This window comes from Aythya marila (genome assembly GCF_965140915.1).
Source record: "Aythya marila genome assembly, chromosome: 25".
Classification (NCBI taxonomy): Eukaryota; Metazoa; Chordata; class Aves; order Anseriformes; family Anatidae; genus Aythya; species Aythya marila.
Window position 1 is genome coordinate 3,601,656 of NC_139066.1, and position 19,662 is coordinate 3,621,317.

A 19,662-nucleotide genomic window follows, 5' to 3' on the forward strand; every position below is an offset into this window, starting at 1 on the left:
CCTCATAATGGCTACAAGCATCCCATGTGTTTGCATCTAAGGCTGCAGTCTCTGGGTCTGAAAGGAGAACATCACAGCATTGTGTCAGAGTTGAAAAGTACATCTGAGGGTTTGGGAAACAGCTTGTCACCTTTTTTTTCGTTTGCTCAAACAAAAACTCCTCAACTGCGGTAACCTGATGGGTGAATTCAAGATGAAGCCTGCCAGTTACCGTGGCAAAAGAGTTGGGATACTCGGGATCTGAGGGTGGCTGCACAGGAAAGCAGCAGTCACAGCCCCTGTCCTTCTGACGGATTCATGGAGGTCACCGCTTGCACCCAGCTGTCATGTCGGTGTCATGGAGCTCACGGATGCCTTGGCAAATGTGTTTGGGTTTTGTCAACGAGGAGCTCGGAGAAAGACTTCTAAATCAACTTGCAGCAAGCAGAGAAGGCGAGGAAATAAACACACATAACGCAGGAGACTTCGAATGGGCTTGACTTCAAACTGTACAAGGGCAGGAGTTAAAGAATTTGGAGACACCGTCTTTTTTTTGGTCAGCATAACATAACTCTGGCTTTTTTTGGCCTAAAACATAAGGAGGTTAAGGTGCTCTGGAGGCATTCACAGTCACTATTCCTTTATATTTTTATTCCTTTTCTGGTTTTATTGCACTTGTACGTTAAAATGTCCATCCTGGCGTACCCTTGCAAGCAGGGCGCGTTGCTTTGTCAAAGCAAATGAAGGGAAGGACAGGGCAGGGGAAAACAACCTTAGGCTTTGAGGGTACATCGCTGCCCGGCGTCTGGGCTCTAATTGTGTTTTCAGCACATTGGGAGCGCTTTGGTCGGAGCCTGGCAAGATGTGGAGGAAAACAAGAAATCAGAGGCATGTGTGCACAGCTCGGCGTCAACTGCTGAGTTTCTGGCTGTCAGGCTTCGATTTTGTGTTGGTTTTGAAGCCTGCGTGCGGTTGATTGAAGGGACTGGATGTCCATGAAGGTAACGGGGTGTTTTTGTCTCCTTTCACTGCTCTGCTTCCTTGGGCTGTTTTTAGAGGGGGTGCAGGATGATGCCAGTTCCCCCCATCGAGTCTGCGCACCTCCCTGCGTGTGGGTGGCAAGTGCTCGCTGTTGGAGGAGGAACGGAGAGCAATTTCCCTCTCCCGTGTCTCTTTTCTCCTGAGTTTCCCCCGTAGATGAGGTAAATGAAGATGAAGGGCTCTTGGGGGAGTTTTGTGTAGCGGTGACTTGGCTGGAATACGATGGCCAGGACACATCGGTGCGGTGGTGTTGGGCTCAGAGCACGATGAGCAACACCGCTGGGGACTCCCCATCTCTTCCAAAGGCTCCTGCTGCGTTCAGCCCCTTCCTTCCCCCTGGTCCCTTGGCAGAAGCTGCCAGCCTCAGCTGAACCTGTGTCCGAGAGCTGTGCGAAGGAGTTCATCATTCCTGTTTATTTTGGAGGATGCTGGTAAAAAGCAAGCGTTGCATGAGCTCAGAATAACTCGCCAAGCACCGTGGCTTTCCCTGGCCTGGAAGGGAGTTGAAAGGGTGATGTTGCCCTTCTGACTCCTGTCTGTTATTCAGATGGGTGCAAATAACGGAGATTAAATATCTTCAAAGCGGAGAGCCCGTCCAGCCTGCGGATGGGCTGGATGGGGAGCAGAGCTGTGCACACCGCAGGCATCGCGCAGGAGAGTGCAGCCAGATCCCCAGCACAGGGACGTGCCTCTCAACATCCACCTGGATTATCCTGAGCCACCGGGCGCCTCGCTTCGTCCTCTTGCCTTCAGCTGAAGGCAGAAGTCCCCGCTGGCTGTTCCTGTTCCCGATGCGCACGCTTCCCCATCTCATTCTCTCTCTGAGCAAACACAGCCCGAGCACTTTCCGGAGCGTCAAAGGGAAGCGGTTCCCTCGCTGCCAAGTTTGCATTTAGTCCCGGTTCCTCCCCTTTTTGTGTCCCTTGTCTCCTACACTGGACACGCGGGGACGAGCGACCTCCTCTGCAGCACGCCCGGGGATGGTTCGAGAAGCGGCAGCAGAACATGATGGGTGCTTCCGAGAGGGATTTTTCCAGGAATACAAGAACAGCACAGCAGCATTTAATTGATTTTAGGCTTCCAGCCTCTCTCATCTGCTAAACAGCCTTCTGGGATCTCAGAAAACTATAGAAAATTGTCGTCGTGTTTATCTAGAAGCTGGCTGCTTCCTGATTGCTGAGGCCATGTAGAGTTGTATTTAGTTTATGAATGAGCTATTTTTAAATAAGTGATCCCTGAACAACGAGCTACCACTGCTTCTCTGGAAAGCCACAGCCGTGTTGTACAGAAGATGGTGTCAAGGTGTAGGATCAACCTTACGAGAGATTTGAGTGGCCATGTGCCATGGCTTCGGTCAGTGACACTGTTACGTGTGAAATCTGGTTTTGAGGACTTTGAGGGATGCCTGGCGGCTCTTTCCTCTCCAGATAATGCGTCCGGGTCCGCTCTCAGGCTGACTGCCCTGGGACACACGGAGCAAACTCTGAAGTTGTTCCCAAATGACCTCTCCATCCAACTTGCTCCGGCATGGCTTATCCCAGCCGTATTCATGGCCTTTAGGTTCTGGCTGTCATCCCTCGCACATTTTAGCCTGCTTTGGTGTGGTATAGCTGGGAATAGGCATAAAAGTAATGATTTTATTTTACTTTGTGCCATGGAGTGAGCAAGCAGTCGTGCTGGAGTGAGCTTCGCTTGGAGAGAAACACCAACAGGACAGCGCATGCGACGGCTGATAAAACAGCGCTGAGCCACCGCGCTTGGTCCCACCAGCTTTACGGCAGGGACTCGTTTATCAGTGTTGTTCTTGCCTTATTGAATTTTGTGAATATCACTTCTTTGAAAAAATCTGCTCAGAGTTAGGAGTCTGACTGCAGATTTCTGGCACCCGCTCGAGATGGTTTGCTCGGCTGCACTCGGTGCTGTTAAAGCAGCCGCTTCCTGCTCTGCGCTGCAGCCAGCGAGCGTGCAGGAGGAGGGGAAGGGCGAAAAGGGAGCTCAGTGTCTGCTCCCAAAGGGCTGGAGGTGTGTGGTCTGTCCTCTGCCACCATCCTTCCCCATCCAAGTCCAGCTCCAATGTCAGGAAAATCCAGCGGGGGACTCGGTTTGGCATCATGTCTGGAAAATGGGGGGATGCAAGCCTCGTTTTGCAGTGGGTTCAGGTTATGGGGTTTTTATTTGAGGACGAAGGATGTGCGGTTTCCCTGCTGAACCCGAAGGATCCGTGGTTAATTCCTGTTCCCTTCCCTCTTTTTCAGGGGCTGATAGTTCTCGGTGAAGCAGCACCCCCTGATCCTGCGGTAGATGATGCGTCCCGTGCCGTCAGCGCTGAGGGGAAGCTGGAGCCCGGGGCTGAGCGGCTGGTGAGTGCCAGCAGCAGGGTGATGCTGGGGGCCTGGTGCTCCGTGATCCTGGAGCCGGGAGGGATGCTCAAACCACAGGGCTCTGCAGGAGTCCCTGCAGGGCTTCACGTGGCCATGGCCCCGCTGTTGGTCCTGCCCCCTCCCGGGTTATTTTGGGGTTAATGAACGATACGATTTTAACACCTTTTAGCCCAGAGTTCCTTGGGTACCTGTGCAATATGCCATTAGCATGTTATGAAGCTTAAAAATCCTAACTAATCCTTTCCCTCTAGCAACAGTACCTCAAACTGAGAGCAGCACAATTAGCAAAGGCTTCTGAAGATGTGACTATTAATAATCTGCCGGAGCTTTACCCCTCAGAAAGGGAACTAATGATTTCAGGGAGATGCACTGGAAACTATGTGGAGTGCCAGGTATTTATTATTTAATGCAGAAATGTAGGCCACAGAGTAAAGGCTTGATCGTACCGCTCGCTCTGGCTGTGATTACTTTTGATCCTGCGGGACGCATCGGCGTATTAAAACGGAGGGTTTTGAAGTCGTGGTGTAGTACGAGGAGAAGGGTGGTCCCTGCCTGGCTCCAGCTCCTGCTGCCAGGCTGCAGAGCTGCCGCTTCCCTGTCCTGATGGGGAGAAGCAAAACTTCACTGCAGAGGGAGTGCTTGGGTTTCGCAGCCCAATATTCAATGTGGTTGATAGAGAGAAAAAAATTAACGGAAAGCGACCGTAAAATTGTACTTCAACTATTTCCTCCTGTCAGTGGTGAGACTTTGTCGGGGTTGTTCTGATAGTGAGCGATAGCACGAAATGCTGTGAAATTTTTGATTAACAGCGCACCGCGAGGGGTTCTGACAAGGGACTGTAATGAAATGTCCCCTTGCTTAACGTTGCCTTTCAGCTGTGTGTTTGGAATTTAAGGCTTTAATTAGCAGATTAGCTCAGCCCCAAAACTCCGCGGTGTAATTGGTGCAGCGAGCAGGTTGTGCTCAGGACCGATGGCGCTTCAGATGGAAACGGAGCCGCGCCGCAAGAGCAACAGGAGGCTGCAGAGCGGCGATGGCAGGGCCGCCACAGATCATGATTGAAGCAGAAGCATTACGCAGCGTCTGGTTTTGAACAGTGATGTCCGTCTGTCATCCCCCCCCACCCCGTCCACGCTTTAACCCAAAAAGCACTCAGGGAATAATAAACAAAGGCTGGGACAGCGTGCTCCGGTTCTCCTCGGAAATAGCAGGCTCCTGCGCTGCTGGATTGGCTGCTGGTTGGGAGCTGACCTGTAAATAGGCTGATAACAGAGACAAATAATCAAATTTAACAATGATAAGAAAATTTTCTTTCTTATCTGTCTAAATCAGGATGTTTATCCAATGATACGGGTATATTTTCAACCTGGAATCTGTAGATGGAAGCACTGTGTCCCTTCTGACTTTGTCCCTACAGGTTCAAGACATTGTCCGTATACTTAAAATCACCACGCTGCCCTTTTTCAGGTTGTCTTAAGCATCTCTATATGGATAGAATAGAAAATGTCCAGAGATGTACATCTCTGTGTGTACAGAATAGAAAACATCCACAGATTTAGTACAGAGGAAAGAAAATGCTTGCTCAGGCAGCACTTCTGGTGCTCACAGCCACCTCACTGTTGCCATTCACTCAGTCCCTGCTTTGTCCCCTTTCTCATCCCTTTCCCTGGGACAGAAGCTCTTCAGACAGGGATTTTTATTGCTGGAGCAGTAGCACTACGGAGATCTGATCTCCTGCAGATCTTGGAGGTAGCAGTGACACGAGGAACAGGTACCAAGAGCAGCGCAGAACATCTGCGTGAAGCAGGCTTAGTTACGACGAAGTAAAGCAGTAGTAGCTAACGCCTGGCACCTTCTTGCAGCAACTTCTGCAGACGTCCTTGCTCCTCGGAGGATGCCTGCTCCTGAAATGGACTCTTCCTCCCCCTGCACACGTGGCTGCTGGTGGGTGTGCGTGGCACCCGGCTGCCCGCTTCTCCAGCGGGGCTGGAGGCGTCAGCCAGCAGAAAGGCTGCCTGCAGGCACCCAGCTTTTACGCCCTCCTGCAGGAGGGTTTGTGCCTAATGAGACTTGCTCATAAGGGTGGGGTGTTGAGTCACAGCCTTGATCTGCTCAGAGCCAGCGATTAGCCCAGAGACCATTCCTGGTGCATGAGGACACTCACTGGAAGGGTAGCTCAGGCCTCTGCTGGAGAGCTGCTTATCGTTTTGGCACTCCTCGGGCTGCTTACAGTTCGATTTTTCTTTTGTTCAGGCTCGGAGAGCGGAAGAGGTCTGCAGTGCAGGGTTAGGGGAGGGAATACCTCCCATCTCATGCCCAGCTCTTCACCTTTGGGTCTCATCCACCCCTGGGACCTCCTTCGGCCAACCTGAATCCAGGATGTGTGTCCTTGGGCATCAGCTCGATCTGTAGGACGTGGCTGATAATCCCTAGAGGAATTAATCATAGCAACAGTGAGGGAAAGGCTTTACAGAGCAGGCTTGGAAAGGTCCGTTGCCAACTTCCACTTTAGAACTGGAAGCCCAGGGTCATTAAATATTTTTGCCTGAAGATGGGAATAACGTGAAGCCCTGAAGAAATAACTCAGCGTTGATACCTGTTCATTGCTGGACTTGCTAGCAAGAGGACGCAGTTGAAATTTTAATAATACATGAGAGAAGATACTGATGGATGACTTGCTAGGACTTTGCCGTGCCCTGGGGGCTGTGTCTAGTAATGGGTGAGGGTCTGAACTTGTGTTTTTGGGGATGCGAGGGACATTTCTGGTCCTGGGTCATGGCTACCCCCCTCCCAGCACATGCTCATGGAGTGGATCCTGTGCTGCTGGGAGAGGTGCTCTGCAGGCTCCTGGTTTCACATGCAGCCAGCAGCAGCATAAAGCTGTATCTGACCATCCTAAAAGCTCCAGGCATCCCCAGGACCTGGACTTCCAGCTCCAGAACCTGGAGAAGAGCTCAGTGTGGAGCATCGCCGTGGTCCTGCTGCGAAGATCCCAGCCTGGCTGCCCTACAGAAGCACGCGGCACGGGGAGGTGCGGCCAGGGATAGCTGGGGACAGAGTCTGAAGGCTGGAGATCTCCGTGCTTGGAGCTGGTCGTGCAAGAGCCCGGTTAGGGAACGCCCATGTCCAGTGCGATAGGGAGAGCCTGCGGTGTGACTGATAAAAGGGACTTTGCCCTGACACTTTGCAGCTCCTCTGCAGGAGGCGGCTCGCCCCGTATTCCTATCTCAAATAACCAAGCCAGAGACCGCTCTGGAGAAGAGCTTCCTCCTTTAAGGCCCTTCCTGGAGGAGAAAATAAATAGCCCTGTTTCAAAAGAGCTCATGAGTCATGTGCACCCGCCCTCCCGCGCGCCGGCCCTGCCTCCGGCGGAGGTGTCGGGTGATGGCACGGGCTGGCCAAGGCTCTGCGAGCCGAGGGGAACGGCTCTCGCCCCGCTTCACCTCCTCGCTTCACCTCCTCGGGGTGCAGCCTTCAGCTTGCGTAAAGCTCCCAGCCCCGTCCGCCCCGTGCCTGGGGCAACCGAATAGCAGACGAGCCCATCAGCCCGGACAGGAGAAATGTGGTGTGTGTTTTTTTAGCAGAAGTGCAGAAAAGCCAGCCAAGTTCCTCAAATAGGCAGCGGGCAGAAGTTCTGTGCCTCGTCAGAAATGGCTCTGCCCCGGCTGAGCCAGGTCTCTGCTGGGCTCCACGTGGCCCAGCGCCGCTGTAACCCGATGGGGGTTGTTGGAGGGGTTGAGGAGTGATTGCAGGGAAGGTTTATTGAATCGAGGCCGGTACCAATGCTTCTGAGAAGGAGCATGGGATGGGCAGGGTGGCTGCCTGGACACCCGGATAGATAAATCAGCCCTTTGTCTTTTGTCTTTTTTATTAGTGCTTGAAATGCACCACCGCCCTTGGGTGCACAGAGGGGGAAGCCCAGCTAGAGAGACATTGGCAGCGAGTTTGGGAAGTGCTGCACAAGGGAAGAAAGCGGGGTTAACCCCAGGAAAGAGGAGGAGCGTGGCTGAAAGTAAAAGACAGGGCTGCGAGGATGGGTTTGGGGGAGCCTCGTGGCAGGGCAAGGATGTGCCAGGCCTCACCGGCACCGATGGAGAGCGGGGATGCTACGGCAGGAGGCACAAAGCCAGCGTGTGCAGGGAGGTGACAGCGACAGCCCCCCCTCTTTTGCCACTTTTAGGCCAGCACGAGCTTTGCCATATTCGATATTTCCGTGCTGGAGCCATGCAGTAGCTGCAGCTCGTTGTAGCTTGAGAGGGTTTGTCTGCTTCTCACACCCAAGGCAGGAGGGAGAGGAGGTCTTCAGCTTAGCCCGTACTTGCTTTCCTCTCCACAGAGGTGTTTCCAGCTTTGTGTGTATCCGGCACTTTGAAAGAGTTGGCCCGCTTACACCCCAAAACCACAGCCTGGGTGCATTTTAATTTAAAAGATCTTGCAGAGTGCTCTTTGGACCGTGCTGGCACAGGTATTGAGTTAAAATGCAAATTGACTTGTCCGAGTCCGCTCTCTTTGCTGCCCGTTTTCCCCCAAAATGCTGAGGCAGGCACTTGCAGCTCCGTGGCTTGCAGCACGCCGTCCGACGCGAGAAGCAGCCTGCGAGCTGTGCAGGTGGTTAGGAACTTCTCTGCACCTCGACACAAAATGCTAAAATCTCCTGAAAAACCTCAGCCCAAGTCTTCCATGCTCTATAGCGGTCGCCCGAGGGGAATTTGGAGCCTTTGCTTCTCACCTGGAAAGCGCCGTTGTGGATCCATCCTCTTGCCAGAGCTGCTCCCCACTGAGTCCTTACAGCCCTGGTCTCCTGTTCACACTGACTCCTAAATCCCTGGTTTGAAGTCCTGCTCAGAAGCCCGTAGCTACAGTGCAGAAACCTCAGCTCGAAACTAGCAATAAGAGCTGTAGCTACTTAAGAATATTTCTAAACATTAATTTATCATTTTTTTTCTCATCCTTCTGTAGAGTGTTTCTGGATCCCAGCCACTGGAGAACTTGGGGATTTCTGCTTCAAGTACTCCTGAATCCCATCCCGCCAAGCCCTGTGGAGCACCGAGACCCGTCAATGGAGTTATTAACACGTAAGCTGCCCGTGTGTTACGGATGGAGTCTGATTTTTATGATTGCAAAGCAGCCTGTAACGTGCTGGTTGGTAGTAATTGGGTGGGTAATGGTATGAATGGTTTCTTTTTGGAAAAAAAAAAATGTTTGGTACTAGATCGTGCTCGGAAACAGCGTTGGAGGAGATCTCTTGCTTGAGGTTTTATGCTGCATTGTTTTTCTGAAAATGGTATTGAACTGAGCTGTGTTTACATGAGCAAGCCCTGCAGGCAACTGTGCAATGAGCATGTTCAAAACTGTTCCTTTATGGGTATTTTTAATACACTTGCAAATAGGGTGATTCAAAGATACTCGAGGCCTGCTTGCAATTAGCTTGCAGAAATCTGTAAACCATTGGCCTGCTTTTCTGAAGATGCAGAGGAACCCAAATCCCATTGATTTCCTTGGGAATGGGATTCTCTAAATCCTTTGTTTCTCCAGGTTGTTTTTGTTAAGAAAATCTTTTAAGTGCATAAATGCAAACAAGCGACAGAAGTTCTCCTGTGCTACAGGATGATTTCAGGGTTGAACCCTAAGTTCTGTAGTGGCTAGAGAAGCGCTGCCAGCACCTTTGCCCTTGCTTAGTACCTTGGGCAGGATGCTGCAGCGTGAGCCAGCGCAGAAATACTGATTGACCAACTCATCACTACAGCTGAAACGCTGCAGGCTACGACAGGGCCCTTTATATGCCCGTAGCCTTTGAACTACAGAGCATTAGACTGCAGGGCTTTCATGTTTTGCATTTTTAGAAATGAAGCACTTGTGAAATACACATGAAAAGCTGGGGAGCTGCTCTGGTATTTCGTGCATGGCGTGGTGTATTGATGCCACGGCAGGGTAGGGTTACTGCACGCGGACAGGAAACTCCTTTGTGTGTGAAACAGAAAGGTGAGGAGCAGCACAGCAGTGACACCAGAAAGGTGCAGAGAGTTGTTAGAGGTACAGTTCCCGAGTACGCATCGGAATCAAGTTTACATCTATGCTTATTATTTTTACTAGAAAATTGCAAGGTCTCTGCCTTGCGCTCTCTAGCACCTAAACTCACTAGGACCTCTAGGTTTAAGATACCCTGAACTGTAATTCTGGGGCAGGGTGAATTCTAGGATTAAAGCTGTTTGTGGCGAGAGTGGCTTTTGGGGAGCTTGTTCCATGCCTGGCTTTAAGAACTGCTTTTTGTTCAGAACTTCCAAAGCTTTTTGGTCAAAGGTTGAGAGGTGGGAGAGAATGTGGAAAGTGACCAAAGCAAAAGCAGAAATTTGAGCTGGCTTAATAAAACTACTGCCTTGTGAAACTGCAGTGCTTTTAACCCTGCTAAGGTCTGAATCTCGGCCCTGTCTGGTACTGCTGGGTCATGGGGGATGGCTGAATGAATAACGCTCGTCTTTCTTCCTCTCCTCTCTTCTTGGGCAGTCTTCAGCCTGGCCTGGCAGAACACGCTCAGGGAGATGGCCAGGAAGCTGAGGAGCTCTTGCATAAAAAGCAACGACTGAACATGGTTTCTTCATCTGATGGAACGTGTGTAGCAGCTCGCACTCGCCCAGTACTGAGCTGTAAGAAGCGGCGGCTTGTTCGACCTAGCAGCATTATGCCCCTTTCCAAAAAGGTTAGTACTGTCCTTTTTTTCTTTTTCTCTTTTGCTGCATGTAGAACAGGGTCCTGGTAAGCTCCTGATGTGTTGGCCCACTGCTTTTTATTTACACAAAGAGGAGAAGCTCTTAATTGATGGAGACTTCTGTTAGCTGTCACTGTGGAGGGGAGATGCTGAATTCTGACATGAGGCCTTCTTTTCTAAAACCAACCAGCCTAAGGTAAACTTCGGGCTGGGTAGTTTAATGTGGTAAAGCCTCAGCAGTGAAGTGAACCTTTGGAAAGTCAGGTATCAGGAAACCTTCACCCTGAGCACAGGAATTAACACAGACCAAGAACTTGCTGCTGCTTGCTTCGAGGAAAACTGCAGCTGTCTGCCCAGGTGTACGGGGGATGTCTTGCAAAAGGCCTGCAGAAGTGACCCTGCTCCCTTCTGCTACTTACCTTTGGAAATCACTGAATGTTGTGATTCTGTTCCTTTCCTTTTTTTTTTTTTTTTTAATTTTGTACTCTTCTCTGCATAGTCCTCCCTTGCCCATATGCAGGATTCAGTTCAGTGGAAATACAGTTTATTCCCTGAGCACCCTGTGTGAGGAAAGGCCAAGCTTCATTCATTTTTGACCTCCCCTAGGAATGCCATAAACTGTCAGTTGGAGGATAGATGGTAAGAAATTGAGGGAATAAGGACATTTTTCTGTGCATTTGTGCTCTTATGATTGCAGAACCATAGATGGCTCAAATTCACTTACCTTTGAGTCAGTGTTTCAAGTCAAACTTCATTACCACGAGGTTTCAGGGGGTTTCACTCTGCAGGAGCTAGAGTTTAAAAGAGAAAGCCCAAAAAGCATCCTTCTGCTGAGCAAAACAGTTTCTTGGCCAGCTGAGTTAGCTTAAAACAGCAAAAGATTAACCAGTTAACCTGGGGTATTTCTGGTGGACCTCTGCAGTGACTGCTTGTGAGATTTTCAGTGTTTTGAAGCTGACAAGCTATCTACCATCCCATAGGTAGTGCTGACTGTGCACTTGCTGTTCAAGGAAGGTCTGTTAATTCTGAGTTAGCTCTTGACCGCATTCATCTACTACATTTGATAATCAGAGCTAGTTCAGAAAAGCAACTCCAGGGAGTGGAAGAAGTGCTAGGTAGCAAAGGATTTGTGTGGGCTCTTCCAGATATTCAAGAGAAGATATTCTTCAAGTGAGGAGATGGCTTGTAGAAAAGAGAAGCTTAAAGGGGAGAGGCTCGGTAGCCTGCATGGATTGGGAACGGGATCGGTCTTGTGGAACAGGACTGAATAAAGATATTACCAGTAGTCCAAGTCCTGGCGTAAACTGGTCAGCTCCACGCCTCGTTCCAGCAGTTTTCCTGATAGTTTGCAAATTATTGTGGTAATTCTTAATGTTGTCATCTGTGCACTACACAAACCCAGGCCACTCTGTTCCTCCACATAGGACGTGGCTCTTGGATCTTTTTGTCTTTTTGTTGTTGTTTTTCTTCTGGTTTCCCTCCATTTGGTGCATGCATTTCGTGAAATGTGCACCCAGAACTGGGCGCAGCCCTCCAGCTCGCCCATGAGTAACGCCGAGCAGAGGCAGGATTACCTCACTCGCAGAGCCATCCTGTTTGTAAAGCCCCGTGGGGTGTTAATTCTCAGTAATGGTACGACACTGCTGATTCATGCTCGTTTTCTGATCCATAACCACCACGAGCTCCTCTGGGCAGAGCTGCTGCTCACTTGGCTCTTCTTCCTCGTCACGGGTCGCTGCAGTGCCTGCCTGGTGCTTTTGCCCGTAGTGAGTTGGGTTTGATTTATTTGAGATCACTTCTCTAATTTGTAACCGTGCCTGGGATTGCAGCTCTTTCCTTCAAGGTGCTCGCAGCCCTTCTGAGCCTTCAGGATATTCTCTCTCCCATCATTCAAGTCATTAGTGGAAATTATTTGAATAATGCTAGGCTCAGACCGGGCTTTTACAGGATCCAATTTGAAGCATCCTCACATTCTGACAGGGACTCATTGGTTACTGTCTCTGTATGGGTTTTACATCCAGTTGTGCATCCGTGCCACGGTGGTTTCATGTAAAGGAAGTCTGAGGTCTATAAATCTGAATTGGAAGTCTGTCCTGGTTAAAAAACAAGAGGAAAAACTCTTCACTCTGTACAGACATCCCTGTAGGTGCCAGCTCTTGGCGTAACGATGGCTCTCTGACTTGTCTGAACTAGAAAAAGGCGTTTTTCCTCTCTGACAATGAAATTGTGCTGCCTCATGGTTTTCTAAATGAGTTCTTCAACATAGATAAACTCTTTTAGTCAAACCTACTAGATGTTCAGCTGTGCAGGAGAGTTGCAGTTCTCAGGTTTGTTGACATGAGGTGAAAGGGTCCATCCGAGTCTGCGCTAAGCCGGTGGGTTTTCTGCAGGCTGTTACAAAAAACCTGAGCCTTGAGGACTTTTTTCATGAGCTGTCAAAGGGGAACTTGTGAACAGAAACATGACCTCTGAATTGCTGAATTCCCTGTCCCCTTCCCAGGTCCACCGTAACAGCCTGGTGCGATGTAGCTGCGACGTGAACCCCTCGTGCGCTCTGTGCGGCACCCGGAGCTCGACGACTCTGGAAATCCAGTACGATGCCCCTCTGCTGGAGCGCCTCTCCCAGCTGGACTCCTGCATCCATCCTGTTCTATCATTCCCAGATGGTAAGCACGGCACCCACAGGACAACCGGGGCCCGAAATGGGAGACGTGGGACGTGCAGGGCTTCACCCCGAGGAATTGCAGAGCTGCTGGGCACTGTTGTTAAGACCGAGCTCCTTCGTCTGCAAGTGGTTTTAGGAGCAGAGCGCTTACTGGAGCCTGCGAGTCCACACTGGGACCTGGCCCTCAGGCTGGTGTCATTACAAACCAGTTGAGAAATATTGGCTTCTGCAGAATTTATTCATCTGTGTAAAATTACTTGGGGATTGGTTGAAGTCACAGAAAACTTCTTTGACCTTGTATGGAATTGTAAATGAGCTGAGCTGGGTCAGAGGGTACAAGAAGGGATGTTCCCATTAGGATGCTCATTTCCCTGCGTTCTGGTTTCAAGGTTAGTCATCGTTAAGAGGAGTAATTCACCACCCCTGGCTGTGGGGCATTCACACTCGGTGCGCAGGGACTTCTCCCAGCGCTGTGGTAGTTGTAGTTTCCAGGGTCTTCTGCTTCCTAAGCTCCCGACTTAAAAACAAGCTGCTGCTTTGACCAAAAACAACTGCCCTGCAGGAAATTGGTGTCCTCCTGTCATCTTTTCCCTCTGATCCCAGAATACAGGGCTGCAAACTGGCACTTCTATCAGGAGAGCCAGGAATTAAACATAACAGCAGTTGCTTTGCTTGCTAGGAGAGGCTTGGGGTATAAGACACCGCTGGCACCGCACGGAGGGAGCTGCACGCTCCTGCTGCTGGTGATGAGAAGTGCTTGGTCTGGGTTAAGACATGGGGCTGGTGTGCGCAGAGCTAAATTCCAGCTTTGTGCAAACTTTGTGCAACAGTAGGAAATGCATGGCATGTCTGGGAACAATTAATCTGGCATCTTTCAGGAGCCCTGTGTTTAAAGCAGACTTAAAAAAACAAATTTGGGCTATTTTTAAAAACTAAAACCCCACCCATCCCTAAGAAACATCCCTGTGTTAAGGAATGCTACAGGAATTGAATGTGCTGACCTCCTGCGGCGCAGCACCGGTAATCCTCTGCCTGGAGTGCTGGATGTGACACCCCGCGGGGCGGCGAGCAGCCCTGTTACAAACCATTGCATCACGGCCACCAGCAGAGCCTCATCCATTTTATTAGGGTCAGCCGCAGCCAGCTCACATGATGAAAGATCTCTTCTGGCTGCAGAAGATTAAAAACTTTGTGTTTAAAACAAGGGTGTTTAAAGCTTAAAGGGTCTGCACAGAAGCACCTCCTCTGCCTCCCTCCCGGAGCCGGGGACGGAGTCACTTGGATTATTCCCTAGTGCCTCGTAGAGTTTTGCTAGGGTTGCTTTTTGGGGCTGGGGGTACCTTCCCAGCAAGGCATTACAGCAAGGCAGGGGAAGCGCTCAGCCTGAAGTTGTCTCCCCGCCGAGTGGCAGCGCCGTTTGCTGCCGGCGCTCCCGCCTGCAGATTTTGGGGGCTCACCCGGAGAGCAATCGGTCCGACGAGCCGGGAGCATGTGCTGCCTTTCGCTTTGAGCCCCCGTCCCTGGGGCTCCTCCAGCAGCCGGGGCTCTCCGGTGCAGTTTGCCAAGGGCAAAACCTCCGGGAGCACTGCAGGAGGAAAAAGCTCCTTTCATTCTCCTGGCGGGCAGGCGGGTGGGGAGGCTCGGTGCCTTTTAACCCACTCTGCGAGCGCTTTTTCCCCTTCCCTTTGCTTTTTTTTTTTTTTTCTCTCTGCTTCGGCTGATTTCTAGCTGGGAATTTTCAGATGATGTAATAACCTTGGTGGGAAGGATGGGAGCCGCGGTGCGCGGGCTCGGCGCGGTTGCCATCTGCCGGTCCTTGGGCAGGCTGCAGCGCGCTGCAGGAGGAGCGGCGCCAGCACTGCGCGGGCTCCGCTGCAACCAGTGCTGGCTGCAGGGCAGAGAAAAAAACACAGCACATTACTCGTTTTTCTGCTCGCCACGGTTTGCCTTCCTTTTTCTCCTCCCTCCCAACCTGACCCGTCCTGCCGCAGACTCGTGAGCTGCTGTGGAGGGAGTGAATTTCCAGGAGAAAGCAAAAGGTTGGCAAAGAGGCCATTTTCCCAGAGGCTGCAGCATCCTGCTCTTGAACCTCTCTGGCTGCATAATCAGAGGGTTTGAGCCCTCTCTTCTCTTCGGGACGTGTCTCTGCACACAGCAGTGGTGGCCAAAGAGCTGCCGTCGCACCGTGATCACCTCTCTTTCCCAAACAGATGGGGCCAAACCAGAGCTTTAGCTGTCAAAGCCTGTTAAACGCAGCTGTCCTGGCTTTTTCCTGAGGGTCAGGTTCCCCCTATTAATAACAGCGGGCTCCAGCCCGAGCTCTGCCAGCTCCCGCTGTCCTGTTTGCCTGTCCCAGCTCTGCTGGGGCTTTCCAGTCCCTGGACCTATTGGGAAATCGTGAAGGGGTTCAAATATCAGCCATCGAGCCTATCGGCAGGGCTTCAATCCCTTCAGGTTGCCCTCTGAGGTTATCGAGATGGAGTTCCCAAATCACAGGGCAGCTCCGTGTCCCCTCTGCAGGCCTCGCTGGGAGCTTTATTCCTGCTGCGGGGCCTGGGAAGGTTCATCTCTGAGCAAGGTCGCTTCAAAATCCCTGTGAAAATGTCGTGTGAGACCTAGGGGAGGGATGTTTGTACTGCTCGTGCTCATTTTCGTGCTTCTCGCTCCTGGTTTCAGCAGCCGGAGCCAGCACTGAGCTGTCAGGACAGCTCGGAAGGAGAGTGATGGGTGGGATGCCAAACCTCGTGCTGATATACAGAGATCTTAGGGGTGGTTGGAGAAGATAAGAGAACTACCGAGATGTGAATTTGTTAACCTGCAAGGTTTTAATGCTTTTCCAGGCTGGGATTTTGACCCCTGGGCTCTCAGAAGAGAGCTGGGGCTCGGCAGAGGGATGCACAGCACCAGCGTTTGGTGATCAGATGGGGGGTTTGAAGCTCTGGGTGTGAAAGGAAGGTTTATTTGTGGCACTCCTGAGGCTGAGGGAGCCTCCTGGTCCACCTAGTGGTGTTTGTAGACTACCGTACGGCTCAGGCTATCCGCCCAAGCACAGCACTGAATAATCTCATCAGCTCCCATCCTTCAGCTAAGGTCAGCGGCGCACATGTGCGTGGGATCGGGGTGAAACGAAGCCTGAGAAATGTGGGCAGAAGCAGCGTCTGCCGGCTGCACAGCACGTGCTGGCTGTGAGCAGGCAGGATGACGTGGGGCCAGGTGCTCGGGGTGCTGGGGAAGAGGATTAGGGGCAAAGAGGGGGCCGTGGGGGTGTGCTGAGGAGGAGTGGAGCCTGCTGTGCTCGTGGGTGGCTGAGTGACCCAGCCCCTGCCTGGGGAGAGCCCTGGCATAGCTGCCTTCACCCGGAGCCTCCGGAGTGTCCTGGCGTAGCGCAGCCTTCGTTAGGTGGTTCAGATGCCCCATCAGGCAGATTAACTTCACACAGCGCTCGGTTGGCTTTGGGGCTGACCTGAAATGGAGGATTTCAGCTGAATTTCTCTCTTCCAGCCTGTACCTCTCTAGATTTGATGTGCTGAGATAACTGGGCTTCTTGGAAGTCAGATCTGAGATAGCAGAACAAAACGTGGGCACACGAGGTGCCTGCTAGTGGTGGAGACACGTGGCTTTCCTGACAAAGGTCTCGTTCCCCTGCCAGGATGTACTTGGGCTGTGAAGGCTGCAATAACGTGCTTCTCTCCAAGAGCTGCAGGTTGGAAGAGCTGGGTCCTAACGTTGCAGGTCCTCCGTGAGCACGAGGAAGGCAGACCCGGGCCGTGCAGCGAAAGCTGCTGTGTTTGTTGGGGACTGGGGGGCAGTCGTGGTGTTTCTGGGGCATCGTTTGGCTAACGTGAGCGCCGTGTTTTGTGTTTCGTGTCCTCCTGCAGACGTGCCGACGAGCCTGCACTTCCAGAGCATGTTGAAATCCCAGTGGCAGAACAAACCCTACGAGAAAATCAAAGCTCCCAAAAAGCTCTCGCTCAAGCACAGAGCCCCCATGCCTACCAGCAGCCTGTCCGACCCTATTCGCAAGGATCGCCACAAGCTGGTGAACTCCTTCTTCACTGCAGCCAGTAAGTGGCCCCCTCCTGGTCCCCGCCGCGTGCACAAACACCGCCCCGGTCTCGTACCCAAAAGCAGTGCAGTTTGGGAGGAGAGAGGAGGATGCCCTGCAAACGGAGCCCTTGGGGATGAGGCCAGGGCTGAAGGTGAATTGTGTGCAGGATGCTGAGGTGGTCTCGGCTCGTAGGGACCCCTCCTCGCCCAGCCCGAGGCTGTGCTCACGCAGCTCTCCCGGCACGGGCAGCGCCAACGCTCAGCTCAGCGTGGCTGCCCGGGGCCGGGATGGCGCTGAGCCCGACCTGGCTGGATTCAGGGAGCTGCTCCGTCCTGCCCGAGCCTCCTGTGCCGACAGAAAGAGAGGTGAAAACTGGCGTTTCATAGCTCTTTCTCTGTTCCCCTCCTCAGAGCGCTCACATCAAAAAATCCAACCAGACAAGGCACACAGGCCGGCTTTAGACGATTTTACGGCCGTGTCCAAGGCCGAGAGAGCGCCAGAGCGCTCGCTTGTCCAGCCTCCTGCCTATGACAAAAAGCGATTGCGAGACTGCTCATCTGAGAGGAGTGAAGGTAGGCTCCCACGGCCAGGTCTCTCGGGGGGAGCTTGGGCTTTGCTGCATACCCAGCCTCTCTCCCCCTTCGGCCTCGGAGAAGGGGGGAACGCACTGCTTCTGGGCCTTGTCACCACCGCAGCGACGCCTCGTGTGCTCTAACTGCTTCATCCCGCAGGGCCTGGCGAGCTGGCAGCTGCGGTCAGAAGACGCTTCTCTTTCCTGCAGTGCTCCTCAGCACCGGCCATTTCTGGTGCAGACGGTCCTTCTCTCTGCCCCCAGCCCCCCGGCCTTTTGTGGCTAACGTCTCTCTCTCTCTCTCTCTTTTCTCCTTCCCTCCCCGTGCAGTGTTGAAGCATCATGCAGACGTCGGTGGCCCAAGCTACTTGTCGGCGGCTGCGACCCCTGCCCCTCACAGCCCTATCGCACGGCAACTGTCCACCTCCTCGGAAGGCTCTGCCCCTGCCAGCACGAGCTCACAGGGCACCTCCAACGCAGCCGTAAGTATCTGCTGCCCGGCTGGAGGGGCTTCTGAGCTCCTCTCCACCACGGCGTGACTCAGCCTTCGAGCTGTTCCACCTAGACTCGAGGGCTCGGTGTTCCTCTTACCTCGCTGGACCCGCTGCTTCAGCTGATGGTGGGATTGCCGGCCCTTTTCCTGCTCTGGCTTTGGGTTTGCTGCGTTTCTGGATTGACTTTGGCTGTGCAGAGAGCCAGTCAGCTGCAATTAGAGGTTCACTGCTAGTTCAGTAGCTGCTGGTAAATGTTCCTGTTCCCAGTAGTCCCCTGGCTTTGCTCCACATCCGGATTTTGCTTTCTGAAGTTGTCTGTGGATGCCAGGAAAAAAAGAGTAGAAGAGCTGAGCACCAGCAGCGTGTTGCTGCTGCTCCAGCAGTGCTTCCACTGTGATGTCTTCCCCTTCACAGCCTGTTCGGTGTGTGCTGGGTTGGAAATGGGGCTGGGGCAGAGCAGTGCTGGCTGGGACCTCAACTTGCACTTGGACACGGGCTTCAGCAGTTGCTTAACTCATATTGCCCTCTGAGAGCTGCTCAGCCTTCCAGAAGGATGACAAAATTTGGGACCTTCATGGAGCGGTGCCTGAAAGCCATCAGTGAGCAGGATCCCAGCTCCATCCTGCTCTGAGCTCTGAAGGTGGCCCAGGGAAGCCCCTGGCCCCTTTCTGTGTTGCAGCCCAGGCTGGGCATGGGGCGGGTGGGAGGCATCTGTCCCTGCTGGCTCAGAGTCCGCTGCGTGCCCTGGTCCTTGCTCCGAGCTCCGCCAGCTCCCAGCTGGGTTCCTGCCCAACACACGTTTGCTGTTGCGTCATCAGCTGTGTCATCAATGATGCCAGCTCAGGGTGGCCGAAGAACCCAGCCAGCAATGGTAGCTTTTGCTAGAAGGCTCTAGGTGTTGTGGGGAAGGGGACAGCTCTTCCCAGCAGCTGTAGTGTCTCAGGATGCCATCTCTCTCTGCTTCGTGTGCTTCTCTTGGGCTTGCTTTTCCGCTTCTCTTGCTGCTTTTTCATAAACCCCTTCTGAAAAGCGAGGTTGCTGAGCGGTGCTGACAGCCTCACAGCTGAAATGATGCCCTCAAAAATGTCCACTGAAGGGCGAGGGGAAGCCCTGCCGGGTATCCCTGCGCCACCCCTCACTGCCCAAGCGGACTGGGCAGGCCGTTAACGGTGCATCCTGGCAGCTGGTTCCTAAAACTCCTTTCCTTCCTTGCCGAGACTCTTCTCGGTTCGTAGCACTGGCAGATTTTGACTCTGTAGTATAGATTGGAGAATTAAACAAATGTGGTAAGCAGAATCTATATTTGTTTTGGAGAAATGGTTGTTGGTGGGTGGTTTTTTTTGCATTCATGGCTGTGCCTGTTCGTGTTGAAATTAGGATTTATAAAGTCTGTCTCTTGCAGCCTGCAGACAAGCTGAGGCTGCAGCTTTGACTTACAGGCTTCCCCATTCAATCTCAGTGGAGTGTCGATTCTGAAAACAGATGACAAATCCAACAAATCTGCTGATCACTAAAGTCCAGCAACTCTTCCCAGTCCCAGAAAGCCTCCTGTGCTCTTCCAAAAGCCCGAAGCTATCGGTGTATGCATGAGTTACTGTAAGGCAGGCCTGGGTTTGGGTCTGGTTTAGTGGTTTTGCAGTAACTACCAGCATGCAGAACCTTGCATGAAATCAGTGCTCCCAGAGTTGTTCCTTAGGGGAGGTGGAATGAGCTGGATTGAAGGGAGAGGTGTGTGCGTGAGAGGTGCAGTGTGCTGCACCCTAACTCTCTGCGGGGC

General features: G+C 52.4%; 1 protein-coding gene across 6 annotated transcripts in view; it reads left to right on the forward strand.

The window, feature by feature from the left end:
- Positions 1–19,662, forward strand: part of KANSL1 (KAT8 regulatory NSL complex subunit 1) — a 90,230-nt gene that overhangs the window by 63,427 nt on the left and 7,141 nt on the right. For 5 of the 6 annotated variants that reach the window (XM_082778913.1, XM_082778912.1, XM_082778916.1 and 2 more), the window contains exons 4-10: positions 3,276–3,380; positions 8,361–8,476; positions 9,906–10,098; positions 12,608–12,773; positions 16,651–16,836; positions 17,231–17,392; positions 17,722–17,873. In XM_082778913.1, the coding sequence (XP_082635039.1) occupies positions 3,276–3,380; positions 8,361–8,476; positions 9,906–10,098; positions 12,608–12,773; positions 16,651–16,836; positions 17,231–17,392; positions 17,722–17,873 (1,080 nt within the window). The remainder of the gene's footprint in view (positions 1–3,275; positions 3,381–8,360; positions 8,477–9,905; positions 10,099–12,607; positions 12,774–16,650; positions 16,837–17,230; positions 17,393–17,721; positions 17,874–19,662) is intronic. The other variant, XM_082778917.1, reaches the window with a different exon arrangement.